Source organism: Antedon mediterranea, chromosome 2 (assembly GCF_964355755.1).
Source record: "Antedon mediterranea chromosome 2, ecAntMedi1.1, whole genome shotgun sequence".
NCBI lineage: Eukaryota > Metazoa > Echinodermata > Crinoidea > Comatulida > Antedonidae > Antedon > Antedon mediterranea.
In genome coordinates this window covers 26,601,002-26,619,474 of record NC_092671.1, presented here as the reverse complement: position 1 = coordinate 26,619,474, position 18,473 = coordinate 26,601,002, and the positions used below count along the sequence as shown (strand labels likewise).

Below are 18,473 nucleotides of genomic sequence, written 5' to 3'. Positions count from 1 at the left end.
TGCCGAAAACTGAACATAAAAATATTTATTTACCAACTTTTATTATAATTTGGATAATAAATATAAAATTTAAACTTAATTACAAATAATATTTTGAAATACTTTATTTTAAACAATCTTTCATAGGTATTGTTTAAATGTGTATATTTTGGTTATATTTTTACATATAATTCCAAATAGTATGCATGACAACCACCGTGTTGCTACAATAAAATTTGTAGTTGTATTGTTGTTAATTATAAAGCATGAATTTGTAAGTTTGCTTAGTTATTGTAAATTAAATAGTATATCTAAAGGCTTGTGGATAAAGTGAATATTAAGTAACTGAAGTTTCGTTTGTAAACGATTACTAGAAAAGTTATAATTTGGTAAGTAAAATTCTGATTGTCTTTATATTGTAACGACTACAAAAAGATGAAGAAGAGCTGTTGATTGGTGTTGCTGCTGTGTGATTAATACTATTCATATGACGTGATAGCCCGGGCCCAGCTTTTTAGGGTGCCATGGCACATGTTGATTGTTCATATGACGTGACCCTAACTATTTCGATGCTATACCATTATTTTATTGTGTCATTTTCTCAGACCTTATCAAGAACCTTTCTAATTTAAATAGCTAGGATAATCTTCCAACTAAATTTGATATAAAAACATGTTACACATTTAATTATAATTACGAGTACCAAAAACCATTAAATCATGAATAAGGGAGGTAGAGCACGTAAAGTTGAAAAGAGACCAAGTGTGACCGAAGAATCCAAATCAGAAGAAGAGTTTCAAATTGAAGATGATAGGGATTCGCTAGCAGATACACCTCTTCCATGTATCATAAATGATGAGGTATCAATTAAATAATCTAATTTAATATTTAAATTTTTGTTTATTAAATTTATTTTGAATTACGTTTTATTTACTGAATGCTATCAATAAAAAACTTAAATACCGTACGTTTAATTGACATTAATATTTAGTTAGCTAGGCAACAATGCATCACCCGGTAGTAGACGATCGCTACTTGCACAATGATCCAAATAAAAATATTGTGAAAACTTCATGTAACATTATGCACTTGTCAATTGTATGACCCACTATACGACCCCCGGGAGAGGTGCGTCATTTGTCCGATGTGCGTCATACTTTTGAATACCATGACGCACCCGTGCGTCAAAAAGGTGACTTACCTTTAGGTGACCATGATGCACCCATTTTGACGCACTGTGACCATGTTGTTTATGATATGGTGGGTGGTAAAGTGACAGAAATTGACACACCTTGTTCATTGATGTGACGTACCATCTAGGTTTTTTGACGCACCCTGCGTCAGTAATTATTTGTAAATGACTGACCCATGACGCACCTCTCCCGGGGGTCGTATAGTGGGTCATACAATTGACAAGTGCATTATAGTGTACGGTAAACATGACTTTACTTGTTGAAATATTGCAATATATGTCCTCCAAAATTATGATAAATATCAGACTTTAAATATGCCATTTTGTAGGTTTATTGAAGTAATTTACTTCCAAAGACAAAAAAAATTATAATTACAAAAAAAACTGGAAAATTTGACCAAAAACACATTGGCTAACGGCCAATTTGATTATTTTTCACTTTAAATACAGTTGTTTTTATTTGTTTGATTTTGTTTTAAGTGAATAACTAGTGTGAATGTGACATTAAAATGGCATATATTCAACAACAAAATAAAAAAAATGTTTTTAACATTTTTTTCGTAATCGAAAAATTTAATTTTCAAGATGCCAATTAAAAACCTATTGTTGTACAATGTGTTCTGCAACATGAACAATCGGCGCTACATTATTTCACCATTAACATGGAAATGCTTGAAGTACTGTAATGTAATAGCAGACTTTGTATATTAACCTAAGCAGATACTGCTGCTTCTGGTAAAGTTTAAGTTGCAAAAATTTGTACTTGTTTTCAGAACAAGTTTTGATAAAAAATTAACAAGAAAACTGCTGTGTTCTAAGCCTAGTATATTTAATGGTTATACTAATGTAGGCCCAGTAGGGTGTTATCACCAGGTAGGGAGAATGAAATTGCCTGGTAGGCTTTTATGATACAGTACAATGATGTCAAGTACTAAACATGCTTTAGTGATAAATTTAACTTAAAAAAAAAAAAAAAAAGATCAGTTAAAACATTATTTACAGTATATCACAGAGGGCAGTCTTCAGTTTTTGCATCTGTATTTTGACAGTTTTTTACATTCAAAATTTATAAAATTTACAATTAAATATCACAATAACTTTAAATATATTGTTTAGCATGTACTTAATTAATCATATTTATCATAAAACCCTACCAGACAATACTGGGCGAAGATTAATAATTACCTTACCCTATTTATAATGCAATTTTATTTGGTAAATTTCCAACATATTGTATCATTTTTTCAAAAGGTTGGTTCGGTTCTTAGTTGTTACAGTGGAAGCTTAAGATACATGATGAGTAAGCGAAGTAAAGTACGCGTGTTCGTACGAACACGACCAACATCCAACTTTGCTCACGACATGGTAGATCTTAGAAATGAAGAAAAGGTAAAGAATATTAAGTATAATGTGAATATTTTAGAGAAAATGAAAATTATTTGTTCAAGCAAAACCTGAAATGTAGATAAACCTTTGCAACAACATTGATAATAATCCCACTTATTTTTGGACGGCAGCGAAGCAGATGAAATAAGCTCTTTTTAAAATTTATTTTATGACAAACAATAAGATATTAAAACATTAATCATTCAACTAAAGAGAGCCAGTCACTAAAAATCAAACATTAGGTGGCAAGGGTCAAAATTTCGAATTGGCTCATATTTTCCACATTGGTAGACCTTGATGTAAGTAAACCTGATGTGTAGTTTGTTTGGTAAAATATCGCTTAGTTTTTGAGAAAATCGAAAAATAACGATTTTCGGCCAATTTTGTTAATTTTTGGTGTATAATTTACATTAAGTTTAACAGCCTCTGGAAGCCAAACGTAGCAACCTAGCGTTTTAATATTTTAGACTTACATTAACTAGCATCTTGACAATAATTTAATAAAGTTTCAAAAAATGTGATGAAATTCTAAGATTTTTACTAACTAATTACTAATTAGCATATAAAACTCTTAAAAAGTAGGGCAAAAAAGTTTTTTTTCATGTGGGACAAATTTTTTTTCAATAAAAAAATCATCAATTTGAAGTATAGATACTAATATTTATGAATCAAGTAAAACAAAATTGAGGAAGCCATTATGCGCTCCGCGCCAGAGCCACGAAGTTGTAAAGAATTCAAAGATTTTATCTGTCGGCAAGATCAATTCCTACAATACCTATTGTTCTCTATTTAGGAATCTAAGTCGCTTTGAGCCAAACTTTTATTACGAGAAACAAACTTGAAAGATAAACTGAAAGTTCCTGGAATAATTTTGAATTAAGTTGCAATTTAAACACAAACTAAAATACGCTTCTTGTAAAATTTCAATTACTAAACAATATACGAAATTAAGCAATTAACTAAAAATCACTCGCTTATGCTTTGTCAAACCATATTATTATAAATCATTCCATCCTCTCGTAGTTCATAGCATAAAACTTAAAAACACATTTGTTTTAACTTGTTATCGTTTTCCTGTTTGTCGAACCTGGTCGAACTTACTCAACGAGAATGTTTCAAAACATTAACCACAGTAGACAAAACCCTTTACTGCGTATGTTCCATAGACGATACGATATCTTCATTGACGTTGACAACGGAACTGATTTGTTATCCATTTTAGTTCATGTCTTACAATGTAAAGACGTGTTGAAAATAATTCTTATAATTATTGCCTGATGGAGATTTCATGTTCTTTTAAATCGGTTTTTGGCAGAGCGCGGCTTGTGGATTCGATAGAAAAGACCGCAAACAGAGCACTGAAGTCCTACCTTTACAAGCATGCCAGAAGGAAATCGCTGCACACAGATCCATGTTTAGGTTTACGGGCATCGATAGTGAGGTAGACCTAATTCTTAGTCGAGCAGCCATATTTAAGATCCATTAACCAAGACGCTGCACGACATGATATTTTAGGAGATTTGAATCCTGGTTGTGCCCTAATTGTTTTAGACTGGGCGATGAAGTTTGTACCACGTAAATACCGCGAAAGCTAAAGAGACTGGTTTGGAAAGCGTGGACTTCCGTGGCACATAACAATCTTGACGAAAAAGAATAAAGATAGAGAGGTACAGATGCTTACGTTTGTGCATATATTTCAATCTTGCAGTCAAGATAGTACTACTATTGTGGCAATCATCGACGATGTGTTGAGGCAGCTTCCATCTATTGCACTCTAGATAATGCAGGATGCTACCACTCTGCCCTAACATTACTCTCGTTACCAAAGATAGCGAAAGAAACTAAGATCACAATCCGACGTATTGATTTTTCGGACCTTCAAGGGGGGAAGGTTGCATGTGACCGCAAGGTAGCCAGTATAAAAAATCACATGAATAAATATCTTAATTCAGGAAAAGATATTGAAAATCCAGAGCAGATGAAGGCAGCAATTGAGTTGGAGGCATTGGAGGCATTCCTGGAGTGAAAGATGCCGCAGTTCATGATGACGATGACGAAGATGATGATTACGATAGTAATGAAGATGTTAACGAAGTCGAAGAAAATGGAGATGATTCAAAAACGGAAAAAGAAAGAGAAATTCAACTTTTGTCGCAAACCGTACTGGACACAATAGGCAGGGAAAGCTGGTTTCCACGTGCAGTTGCTCGATTGATTAAGGTAGCAACGAAGGTAAAACTGTGTCTGTGAGAATTCTTTAAAATAACAATAACAATGGTAAAACAATAATGTATTGTTTAGGCTACACATTATTAGGACATTTCGCACGAGAACGTAAACGTTAACGGATGACGTCAACATTCTACTCATTTGCATAACAACGGAGTTCAGCGAACAGTTGCATTAACGTACTTGCTCGTTTTGATTTCGCGCTTTGACGGGAAGTGTAGCCCACGCAATATACGCCACTCTTATTAAAACAAATCATGGAATACCTTGGGTTTAGAGACTAAGCGTAGGCATGTTTAATCATGTTTCGGTTAACGTTTTTCATTGACGCTATTTTTCAGAAATAAGGTTCTCGACGCATGTAACTAAAGTTTTTCGTAATACTTGCGCACGCACAGATCAAGTTCTTTACAAATTGGGCGGAGCTTGGAAAATAGCGTTAAGTTTATGTGCCCGTGCGAAAACTCCCTATATGAGAAGATAAGAACATTATGTTGTAAAGCCTGTTTTCCACTAGGCGAAATTATTCGCGCAAATCAAACATTTTCGCGTATACGCACGCCCAATGGAAAACTTTGTTAAGAAAAATAAACTGCGCATGCGCGCGTATACGCAAACATGTTCAATTCGCGCGAATAAATTCACCTTGTGAAAAATCATAACAGGCTTGATGAAGCTAAGCTATATGTTTAGCTCAGATAGTAATTGCTTAATTTCATCATGCGCTAGTCGTTAAAATTTGACTAGAAATTTATTTTTAGTTTGTGTTTATATTAAAACGTAATTCCAAATTATTCAGGACCTTTCAGTTTACCTATAAAGTTTGTTCCTCGTAGTAAAGTTTGCCTTAAATCCGTAAATAGAGAACAATAGGTACATCTGATTGATCTTGCCGACAGATAAAATCTTTGAATTTCTTTGAGGCTCTGGCACAGATCGCAAAATAGTTTCCCCAATTTTTTTTTACTTGATTCATAAATATTAGTATCTATACTTTAGATTGATGATTTTTGTATTTAAAAAAAATTTGTCGCACATGAAATAAAACGAGTTTGTTTTTACCCTACTTTTTAAGAGTTTTATATATGCTAATTAGTAATTAATTAGTAAAAATCTTAGAATTTCATCAAATTTTTTTGTAAAATATTAAAATGCTATGTTGCTACGTTTGGCTTCCAGAGGCTGTTAAACTTAATGTAAATTATACACCAAAAATTAACAAAATTGACGGAAAATCGTTATTTTTCGATTTTCTCGAAAACTAAGCGATATTTTACCAAACAAACTACATATCTGTTTTCCTTACATTAAGGTCTACCAATGTACAAAATATGAGACAATTTGAAATTTTGACCCTTGCCACTAAATTAAGAATATGTCTGATTTTTGGTGACATAAGTAGTTTTTGTTTAATTTTCAAAATTACAAATATCAGAATATTTATTTAGCTACAGTGACAGAATGTAATAGTACTGACATGTAATTTTTGTATTATTTATTTATGTTTTTATGAATGCCATTTAATGTGACATAATAATTCACTTTGACCAAAAATTGAATTGATAAAAATGATTTAAAAATAATCAATCTTCCAATTGACGATTTTTATGAAAGCCCATGGGGTTTTTGGTTAAATTCAACTGTTTTTCTTTATATGATAGAAATAATTTTTGTTCGGTTTTCTCTACTGTACAGAAGTGAATATAAACTGCAAAAATAACTGTCTGATTTTATTATTCTTCATTTTTTCATGTTCTTGGTAGTTCTCCAATATTGAATGAAAAAGATGTTAATTACAGTATGTGTTAATTTTTCAGGCAGTTGTTATTCATGGTAAACGTGATTCAAACCAAGGAGTTGTTAATAACCAAATAATGGATTGGTCGTTTAAATTGGATGGCATCCTTCACAATGCGTCACAAGAGCAGGTGTACGAGACAGTTGGTAATGAGATGATTACAAATTTGCTCAGTGGTTACAATGGTAAGGAAGCACTTTAAACTGTAACTCAGTTTGAATTTTTTAATACCGTATATGGTATACAAATAATAATAACCCTAATGAAAGCTAAAATGATATGAAATTGAATTTTTTTAAGATAAATATTATTATGAATAGCACTCCTCTGTTTAAAATCTGTACCTGAAGTTGATGTTGATGATTCAAGGAATACAAACATTCACTATTATAATTATTCATTATTGTTTTCAACACACCTAAACTATTTTAAAATAAACTTTTTTTAAATCAATACACTGCTTCCAATAGCGAAGTAAGCCAGCGTTCCAATTTTGTCTGTGGAGTAGAAAACAGTTATAAATGGTGCACCGTAGGCCTAAAAGTTCAACAATTCTTAGAAGATGTCGACTGTGAGAAATAGAATCATTGAATATATAACTGTTACCATGCAATTTAAATAGAACTAAGTAATACTGTGTGGCAGAGGGGTTAAGACAGTGGAACCGTAAGCCTTTCAGTCATAACATTGGCAAGGGTTCAATGCTCACTCGCTCCATGGTTCTGGCGGTAGAACAAGTCTTCTCAGATAAGGACTATAATAGGTCCAGTCTACACACATTGCTTGTGTGCGCTTTAAAGAACCTAATAGTATATCTTTCGAGACAAGTAGGGTGTTACCCCAGTGTACTAGTTCACACTGAGCCACTGTTGTGGACAAAGGTAATGGCGCCGTAGTTGACTGCCGGTGACACAATGGGACCCTTAGGGGAGAATAATGTTGTTGAAAAGGTGTAACATCCAAGTCCAAAGCGCTCTGATCTTCATGAAATAGCACTATATAAATGTTGCATTATATATCCCGGACTGCATGCAATACAAAATTAACCAATCAAATGGCAAGAATAAACTTGGGCGTTTTATGAAATCATTTCACTATAGCAGAGTTTCTGACTATAGTGTGCTGTTCTAATTATTTGCTATGAAATTATTGATTCCATCTATATATAATCTAATCAATTTCGAAGCTTATTGCAAATAGTTACTTTTTACAAAGGAGTGAAAAAAGACAAATGAAACAATGAAGGTGTTACAGTTACTTCAAGAACCAATTGTTTGCTTCATTTCTTTTCCATTATAAAGAATATTGATGTCAAACACTAATTGACTTTTAGTGGGAGAAATATATCTCAGATTAATTATTAAGTAGTTAATATTTGAATAACCTAAATTTGCGTTGCCTAACCAACAATTGTGATGTAATTCAACTTTTTTATATCCCAAGTGTATGAACCGGTTGATTTCAAAATATATTATGTAATTGTATGTATCTTATTTGTACAATTTTGACAAGATCAATTTGCAAAAATAAAGTTATACAGGAAAAACAAAACTCATAAAACAAATTTTTGGATTACCGTATTTAAATTAATGAATGAAAGTGAGTTTGTTTGGAATGATATACCTGGGTACTTATATGATGTGTTTAGGCACGTACAGTAATAATCACTATCATCGTAATTGTCATTAGGTTATCCGCTGCTAGGTTTCCGTGATCTTAACAATTACCATTAGCTAGGAGCTATCTAATGCTTAAATGTCACTTTATTTTTTTTCCTTATTCTAAGTATTTTCCATAGTGCCTTGGAAATTGCTACAGAATGTTATTTTGTTTTTTAATGTACTTTTGCTGGACTAAATGTGCAGTAAATTAGAGAGACTTTTGTTTCCTTTTTTTAATTTTTATTTTGGCTCTAGGAAAGTAATCTAAAATTAAATCCCTGCAAATCACCATCAATCATTAACTTTCCAATTTGTCTGTAGGTACCTTGCTTTGTTATGGACAAACTGGTGCTGGAAAAACATTTACAATGACAGGTGCCACAGAGAACTTCAGACATCGAGGCCTGATACCAAGAGCACTGGCACAGGTGAGAATCAGAATACTGCAAAGTTGTGATTATACAGTAAACTATCCCAAAAGTAGACACCTTTTCAGGTAGCACAAAATATTCAGAAAGTCTGGTGTAAAGAATTCTTTTAGTTATGCAGTAAGACAAAAATTGGGACCATTATTGTTTGAGAAAGTTTCAAAGAGTTCTCTTTCAAGAGAGTTTATTGATATGGATATAATATAAATATTTAAAGGCAACGTACTGTAAGTGTAAGAGATCTTAGAGATCTTAAAAGTATGCTTGTTTATGTTTATATTTTGTAGGTTTATCGTGAAATTGAAGAGCGTCAAGACAATGCGGTCACCGTCAGAATATCTTATCTTGAAATCTACAATGAGATGATGTTTGATTTACTTTCAACGCTACCAGATGCTATCCAGTACGGGCCACAAATGACCATTACAGAAGATGAGTTTGGAATCAATATCAAAGGTCTGACCCATCATCTTGCCCACAATGAGGAAGAAGCTCTCAATCTCTTATTTGAGGTAAGGATTCTATCATTAGAATGTTTGATGTTCCTAAAAACAACCAAGGCCACATAGACCTTAGTCAGTAACATTGACTCCTATTTAAGGGGACATCTTCATCACCCAATAATTTTCTCTAGGGGTGTCCTCTGTATATTTCATTTGTTCATTTCACAAGAACATTTCCCCTTAATAGAAGAAGTATGAGTTGTCTCTAAAAGATGCTTCTTCTGTATTAATATTTTTTGTAGATGTTCCACAAACAATATTTTATTTAATGTTGTTCTTGTTTTTTAGGGTGAAACTAATCGGGCAATTGCAGCACACTCACTGAATCAGGCATCCTCACGGTCACATTGTATCTTCACAATTCACATTGAGTCTCGGTCACGTACAGATTCATCAGCTAAGTACATGAAAAGCAAACTTAATCTTGTTGATCTAGCTGGATCTGAGAGACTCAGCAAAACAGGGGTGAGCTAGCAACATTTATGAGTGATGCTTCCGTCTCTCAAAGTTAAATAGAACAGTCAGTTTTCCAACGATTGAAATACTTTGTACTTTAAAACACCGACTGTTCTAAAGTAAAATTTTAGTCAATTAATCTGCTGCTTTCATCTTGAATCAATGTCGTAAGCTAGGCAAGCGCTCCGATTTAAAAACAAATAGTATAGTAATAATATCCATGTGATACATAATTAACCAATCAATGGCTATTCATTATTAATGTATTCAAAATAATTTGTAATTACAGTCTGCAGGCAAGACACAACAAGAAGCCATGTACATCAACAAGTCATTAACATTCCTGGAACAGACAATCATAGCTTTGACAGACAAAAGAAGGGAGCATATTCCATATCGCCAAACTAAATTAACTCATGCTTTGAAGGACTCAATAGGTATGTTGGTGGGGTTGTTACGTTGATAAATAATAATAATAAACAGTATTTATATAGCGCCTAATGGATCACTGACCCCTCTAGGTGCTTTACATTAGACCTTAACTAATGTTAATAAACTATCCCCCGCCGGACACCATTCCGGTATTTCTTAGTCGAGGTTTCGGGGATGGAGACAATCAATAATGTGAAAAAAAAATGTAACTAAGCTTAACTATGAATAGAGAGTAAATGAAGCATGCACTAACTTAAGCTTGATGAATATACATATTATCTTGATGCAGACATATATTAATACGTTTGCAAATGTAGATAGGGAATAGCCTGTGACTTGCAGACTACTGGCCTGAATTGCGCACAGGCAGCTGTGGACGACACATACCATAGATATGGTGTGCAATGAGAGGACTAGCTTTCTTAATGTTTAAACTCAGTTTAGACCAGTTTCTTACTTCCTAAATTGTTTTTCAGGTGGTAACTGCAACACAATAATGATTGCTAATGTGTGGGCAGAGAAAGAGCAGATTGAAGAGACAGTATCAACCTTGCGTTTTGCAACTAGGATGATGTGTGTTGCCAACGAGCCTGCTATTAACGAGTTTTATGACCCTGTTCTCTTGGTTAAGAAGCTTGAGAAGGAGATTAAACATTTGAAGCATGAATTGGCAATGCATGACACACTGGTATGAGTGCCACATTATACAAGATTACTAATACACTGTAACAGTCAAGACTTTGTCTAAACCTAAACAACTGTACTCATTATGTCAAAGAGCAATATTAATTCTTATTAAAATAACTTGATCAATACACATCTTCCACAGGCAAACAGAGGCCAAGTGACTTATGAGCCCCTGTCAGACTCACAGCAGCATGAAATACAGAATCAAGTTCGAAGGTATTTAGATGGGTCCTTGGAAGAGATTGATGTGATCAATATTCGTCAGATTCAAAGTGTGTTTGGAGCATTTAAAACCTTTGTGAACCAGATGGAGTCCGAGGTAGAAGGAAGGCTCAGAGTAAAATACACATTGATTGACAAGACAGATCCCAACTCCATTGCTGCTGCTCAAAAGGTAAAGTTGTATTCCCAATTGCATGCAAAACAAGAACGTAAGTGCACTGCAAGTAATTTGACCATCACGATGCATCAGCCTAACTGTTGGTTGTTTTTATCAACTCACTTTCGCTGTGCCTACTTCATTTTATTGCATCCAAGTGGGATCAAAGCTTAAAAATTTTAATTCTATGTTTTTTCAATCCATGTTAACTGTACCTCCTGCCAAATATTGTAGAACGTTAAAAACTTATCAGCTTTTCACTTGGGTGTAAATATTCAATAGCCAGTTTTCAGATTTTTAGATTGATGCTTTAAATTTTATGATATTTGTCATTCTTATAGGCTGGTGTTGTGTTCGATGAAGAAGGCAATGCAACATATGTAGGTGAACCAGACAATCAGAATTTTGGCATTGGTATTGCCCCCTCACCTACAAAACCAACACACTCGGCTGTTGTTTCAGCCACAAAGAGAGCAAGAAGCAAGAAGGCAAAAGAAAGAGCCAGGTATAGTATTGTATAAACATGTTCAATTACATTCCTATAACTGTAGGCCTTTACTGCAACAGCAGCAGTCACAGGTTTGATACTTTGAGTTGTCAAAATCTTAGTTTTGGCAGTCTAAATCCACCATATTTGCCTACCAACTCATTTTAAACTGTATTTGACTGATAATTACTATTAGGGCCTAAAGACCACTTCATGATTGAGTTTTTGTTTTTTTAGCCCACTGCCCAGCAAAGGTGTAAGTCCGGCCCCCAGTACACAGCAAACAGAGCGATCTACTCCTCCAAGAGTGGCTGTTGAGACACGCGACTCAAACACAAGAGTAGACTCCAGCTCAGCTAATGATTCAATGCATCCAGGATCCGAGACAGCTCCCCAGCCTAGGCCCAACACACCTCCACCACGGACTGTGGCTTTTGAAGACTTTAAACAAGAGAAAGGTTCCGAGATAAACAGGATACTTGTGGAAAATAAAGGTATATAGATAAAAATAGAAAACACATCTTTCCTTGAATTGAAGGATACTTCTTAAAAGAGCGGGATATATGTTTCTGTTATATTACTGTCTTGTTTTTCTTTGTTTATATATTTTGTATGTCAATTTATTATTTTCTTTATTAGACATTCTTGGTACCAAGAAGAAAGAGTGCCGTGAGCTTGCTAAGATGATAAACCTTACAAAACAAGAAATTGACAACACAAGAATGGCGATTGAGAAAATGAAGACAGATCGAATGGAACAAGGTAAGACAGATTAAGAAAGATTACCAATTTGTAGAAAAGTTTCATTGGATTTCAATTTAAAAAAAAACCAACTGAAGCATTACAAAATAAATTAAGGTTATAAGGTAATTATTTTTAATGAAAAGTTTTCTATCTATCCTGTGTACCGTATACGGCAACAGAATGAAGGTGAATGAATGGACAACCTTAATAATAGACAATACTGAGTCCACTTGCAGATAGAAAATACATGCACGGGTGACTATGCTGATAGCCTGATCCATTTCAAGCACCTAAAAGTATTTCACATAACATAATGCAAATTAACAATAAAATTCTGTTTAAAGGTGAATTCACACCAGAAAATGGTGAGATGGTAATAAGTGAAGATGAGTTCCAGCTAATTAAAAAGTTAAAAGAGCTGAAAGCGTCATATCGCAGTGATTATGAAGAATTACGAAATATTAAATCTGAAGTACAGTATTGCCAGAAATTAGTGGACCAATGCAGGCAAAGATTGATATCAGGTATACTGTATTTCAAGATTTTGTTATAATAGGTAGATCCAAGCGATTGGGGCCTAAATTTCGAAAATTGCAATTGCATAGGTTAGGCTCAGCACTTAAGTTTACAATCTTTAGGCCCTGGGCCCCTATTTAAAATGCTGCAGACAGCACTGCTTATGACATTTCCATGTTTTAGGGGGAAAGTTTCCAGGCTTTTCCTTCTGCTAATTACAAGCTCTGTATCTGCCATGCTAGACTTGCCCCAAGTCTGTATTATCTTTTTTTTTAAATTTATTTGTTTTTATTTCGACCGCGATTTTTGTCTGAAAATACAGACTTGTGAAACACGTATAGAAATCGATTTGCAGACCGCAAACATCCGATAAGAATGACGTAGGTTATCATACCGTATTTGGCTATATGGGGCGGGCGGTATGTAAATATGGATTTCGAATCAACCAATGATCATTTTGTTTCAAAATGAAAAAGATCGAGTACGGACAGTGCTGAATGTACGATCGAGACTGTTGAAATATACTAAATCGTAATGCCAAGTTGTTTTGTTTATTAGTTGTTTAGTCCTTGGCCTAGGCCTCTAGTAGGTCCTACTCAACTCGCACGTATGACCTGCCAAATAAAACGCCAATAAAGTAGGCCTACATACCACCGGCACACAACAGGGCTACACACCACACAGAACAGGACAGGGTCTGGGTGGGAAATCAAAATTATCTCCGCGTAATAAATGATCCATTCAATGTTTGATTTGCGGAGAAGCTAGCCTATCATATCAAGATAGTTTTCATGTTCTTGGGAAAAATCCCATCAAATGTTTACCAAACTACTGGCATATAAAATAATTTCTAGCCTTCAGAAACTACCCAAGTACACATTGTCTAAACGTAACATAGCGCATGCGCATCATCTTAGTTGTTGAGTCTTTGAAATTCCGAAATATGAATATTAAAACAGTGTACGAGTGAGTAGCCAATCGCATGCAGCTGAAACTAGTCAACCGGATAATCGTATGCACCAAGAATTCTTGGTGTCAAACCACGTGACTTGTGTGTGTTTCCCCAGACGGAGTATCCAAAATCAAGTAGTATACGTATGAAACGCCATATGTGCCAAAATATTTATCTTTTTACTAATATTAAGACAAAACTCTGTCTGGAACCCAGACTACTGCCATGCCATCGTTGGAGATAACAATGAACACAACATTGTTATGCTACCATACACAATCATTCATTAAGATAAATACAGAATAAATGGCACGATAGTCATGTGGAGACAAATTACCAATTGCAGTATGCTGCTAAACTCATAAATTCAACTTTGTTTGATACAGAATTTGATAATTGGTATACTTCAAGTTTTCTATCAAATGGTGAAGAGGTTGTGACAAGTAATCAAGCTGGATTTGGTATTAGACCTGGTACAATCTACAACAATGTGGTAAGACAAAGAGGTGGTCCCAACTTGGATAAATCAAATATTTGGAGACTTTAAATAGCATGACCAAACCATAGATTACACTAACAAAAATATCAGGCATCAGTATTTATAGCAGGGCCGTAGCCACCAGTGCGATTGGTTAAGTTTCAACCTGACTATTTTTAGACAGAGTACTTTGACAACCCTTTGGTCAGCACAGATTGTTCCTTCTATGGCACTATATTGTAATCAATAGGTATGCCATTTGCTTTCACAATCATGGCATATACTGATGTGCATTATGGAAAATGTGTGACCGACTTTGAAGGTCTGCACGATCCAAATTTAAATTAGTAAATTAAAGGCACTAACTGTTAACATTGTTTTATATTTAAAAAATTACTTCGTCTAGACACCCAAAAAAAGTTGTTTGGATCTGACTGACTGTCACAACCTTCCTTATCGAACCAGTAATGAATTTTAAGGTGATCTGTGCTACTAAAAGGATCACCCATCTAGCATTCGTCCATGTTGAATACAAATCTAGTTTAAATTTTGTGTATAATTATTTCTTATTTGTAGCCTGAAGATGAAGGTGAGAAATTTGACAGATTGCAGAAAGAGTTGTTAATGGAGAATCCGGACTCGGCCCCATATTACAATGCACGAATGAGGACTGTTAGGCGGGTAGGTTTCCAGTTGTTTTTTTTATCAGTTTTGCTATAAACTTTGCCTTTTTTCCCAATATTTTTTCCCAATATTTTTTCCCCATCTTTTGGTATCTAGATACTTGTTTGAATTTAATGTTGTCCTAAAAACTGATGTTTATAAATAATGACATTTCAGGATATATATTAGTCCTCCAGTAAGTGAAGGTGAACATTTTACTACCAAGTGATTAAGATGTTAAATTTATAATGTTTTATTGTTTACAGCATACATTGGAAGAAGCAATGGACCAAGCACATCCAAAGCAGCGTTCAAAAGTGGTGGGAGCACCAACAAGAACTGTACGCAACACACCACCAAACAGAATCACCATGGTACAACATTGATCAGTAGAAAAGAAAAGAGAATTTGATTTAATTTCTAAAAATGGGGAATAATTATTTGTAGCAGCTGTAATAAATGTAATATTATTACGAAAATCTTGCAATTTGATTTGTTGTATATAAATCATGTTGGGGAAAAATAGCAATAGCCTAGCTTTAAAAGGTTTATTTTTATTTCAACATTGATTAAAACAATCTTGAGTGTAGGTTGTAAGTTGATACAACTGTGAACTCTTTGGAACAGGAACTCGAAACCAGAGTCCCAGTACTATTCAGTGAAAGTGCAAAAACTAGAATTTCTAAAGATATCTGGTGTCTGGTATTGCAAGATTTGATGGTTATACTTCCATGTTTATTTCAGGGAGATATTTGTATGCATTTTTTAACTACCTACTAATACTAAAAAAAAGATCTTAATAATATTCTTGTATAGGCCAACAGGTTGGAGTCACAAAGTATCCTTTATTTTCTAGCAATCAGGTCAAGGGTTATAATAAAGAATAGTTAATTGAGTATGATTTCCAACTTCCAAAAGTTATGGAAGTGGTTGGTTGGCGGATTCTAGTGGAAATGAGAGATTTTAAGCCCACAGAAACATGGGTTATATTTTCTCTATAAACCCCTGTTTCATTGATTCCTAAATTTTGGAGACCCCAACATTATTTTTTGGCCCTGATCAGCACCCAACACAGACAGGAGCCCATTAATCAGCTCAGGATGAGCTTAAAATGTAGGTTACTAAAATTAATTTTTAAAATAACCTGACTTTGTACGATGTATATTGTATTTGTGTTAATAAAATTTCCTTAATGTTTTAAAGCAGGCTTCCCTACAGGTAAATAATTATCCCAACAAAAGTTTAAAGCAGGCTTCCCTGAAGGTAAATAATTATCCCAACAAAAGTTTAAAGCAGGCTTCCCTGAAGGTAAATAATTATCCCAACCAAAGTTTAAAGCAGGCTTCCCTGAACGTAAATAATTATCCCAACCAAAGTTTAAAGCAGGCTTCCCTAAAGGTAAATAATTATCCCAACCAAAGTTTAAAGCAGGCTTCCCTAAAGGTAAATAATTATCCCAACCAAAGTTTTATACACAAGTAAAAGTGAACTAATGTTTAGTTTGTAAATATGTATACTAAAGTATTTGTAAATATTTCTTTATATTATATCTGTAAATGAAAACTTCCTTTCTGATTGCAATCTGTTTTTGTGAAAATAAATGTAATAAATTCATTAGATTGTAAATAATTTGGGAAATTTGGTAATAAAATATTCTGAATTCAAATATTATTGATGTTGTATGTAGTCAACTATCGTGTTTCATCAGATCAATTATAAAACCAATCAACCAATCAATTAAAAAACAGACCAATTCCATAAAATAGAGTGTGGTAAACAATTATAATTCTATTCTGTGTATATTGTATATAATTGTTGGTCTTTACTAAGCTGTTTCCACGATTTACCAATTTAATTGGCAAAAAAACAACACTGATATAAATATATGTGAAGCACTTGTCCAATGACAACTTCTTTTATTTACTTTGTGCGTAGTTGCATTTTACAAATTTATTAAACCTATCAGAGTTAGAGAATTATGGGATGTAACTTATTTGAGTTATATAACAAGCATATCAGAGGATTGGAGCACTTGGATCACTTTATACACATAAGTGACATGTGTAGATTACTTGCGTTATTTATTTTTCTGTTCCTTTTCAAGTGGTCTATTACAACCAGGATTATGCTCATAAATAACCGCAAGCTGAATATTGAAAACAATAATAAAATAAAAGTTTATCAGAAAAGTGTATCCAAACATTTAAATTCATTACATCACAAACATTACCAGACTGAGCAGCATTATAGTATCATACCATTTCAATACATTACGTTTTTGCAAAGACTTTTTTTATTGTGCTTTATCAGGCCTTAAAAATTGTAGGTGTGCTACAAATCACCCCTCAGTTTATTCAGGGGTGCTGTATGTGTGCTGTATCTATCATGGTGTGTAGAAGTTTATCACATTTTGTCTGTAAGGAGATCGCACTCCTCAAGGGCATTTCGCACACCTCAAGGGCATTTCGCACTCCTCAAGGGCATTTCGCATTCTTCAAGGTCATTTCGCACTCCTCAAGGGCATTTCGCACTCCTCAAGGGCATTTCACACTCCTCAAGGGCATTTCGCACTCCTCAAGGGCATTTCGCACTCCTCAAGGGCATTTCGCACTCCTCAAGGGCATTTCGCACTCCTCAAGGGCATTTCGCACTCCTCAAGGGCATTTCGCACTCCTCAAGGGCATTTCGCACTCCTCAAGGGCATTTCACACTCCTCAAGGGCATTTCGCACCTCAAAAGACATAGCCTGCTTTATATTATATTTATATTATTATTAATTCAGTCAGTTCATATGATTTTTTTTTAGAATGAACTGGAAAATAAATGTAAGCATAAAATAAATTTTTATTTTCTTTTATTTAATTTCGAAATACACTCTAAAATATATATTATACAGTAGATAATTTAAATACAGCAGGCCTATAGTAGTGAAGGTGAAATCTTTATAGGTGATGGCAGAAGGCAGTTTGGCATCATTTTGCATCTCCAATCTGATTAGGGCTAACGTTTGCCTTCAAACTGTCTACATGTTCTATATGTTCCTGTATCCATTCATTCATTTTATCTGCACCATGCTCTGATTCTAACTCCTTCCTTCGTTTTTCATTTCTTTCTACCTCGGTATTCATTCTGAAAATGGAAAATATAAATTCTCAATTAAACAATTCTTCAATTGTAAACAAATAATTATACATTATGTACTGTAGACAGATAATTGTTGAGACAAAATTCCTAAACAATTAGGGATCTTACCAGTAAATAAATGATAAAATTTATACTTTTTTTTTTTAAATAGCCAACATATCATGATGAGAGACAGTAAGAGATTCATAAATGGTAATGTATTGAAAAAGATGTGTCTCGGCATTAATAATTTAAAATAAAAGCATGCTGTGTGCTTAAATCTTTCTTAATTAGAGTTCAGTTGCTGTTTACCTTTTGCTTTCATTCATGGCTCTTTCAAAGAATTGTGATGACTTATCTGGTGCAACATCACTAAACTG

General features: G+C 33.9%; 1 protein-coding gene across 2 annotated transcripts; it reads left to right on the top strand.

The window, feature by feature from the left end:
* Positions 1–216: 216 nt before the first annotated feature.
* LOC140040804 (kinesin-like protein KIF9) lies at positions 217–16,805 on the top strand. 2 transcript variants are annotated; one of them, XM_072087020.1, is made up of 16 exons: positions 217–368; positions 2,423–2,560; positions 6,604–6,769; positions 8,567–8,673; positions 8,961–9,185; positions 9,465–9,641; positions 9,922–10,069; positions 10,541–10,752; positions 10,894–11,145; positions 11,472–11,635; positions 11,855–12,111; positions 12,257–12,379; positions 12,706–12,885; positions 14,216–14,322; positions 14,884–14,988; positions 15,237–16,805. In XM_072087020.1, exons 2-16 carry the CDS (start codon positions 2,465–2,467, stop codon positions 15,354–15,356), a joined length of 2,439 nt encoding a protein of 812 aa, XP_071943121.1. In that variant the 5' UTR covers positions 217–368; positions 2,423–2,464; the 3' UTR covers positions 15,357–16,805. The 2 variants fall into 2 exon arrangements, with proteins under 2 accessions (XP_071943121.1, XP_071943120.1); XM_072087019.1 differs by lacking the exon at positions 217–368 and adding an exon at positions 666–839.
* The last annotated feature ends 1,668 nt before the right edge of the window (positions 16,806–18,473 follow it).

What these genes read in the sequence shown, in the direction of transcription:
- LOC140040804 (XM_072087019.1), top strand. Translation starts at nt 699, where the DNA reads ATGAATAAGGGAGGTAGAGCACGTAAAGTTGAAAAGAGACCAAGTGTG. An exon ending in ATCTTAGAAATGAAGAAAAG is followed by an intron (nt 2,561 to 6,603) that starts GTAAAGAATATT and finishes TTAATTTTTCAG; the next exon opens with GCAGTTGTTATTCATGGTAA. An exon ending in GATACTTGTGGAAAATAAAG is followed by an intron (nt 12,112 to 12,256) that starts GTATATAGATAA and finishes TTTCTTTATTAG; the next exon opens with ACATTCTTGGTACCAAGAAG.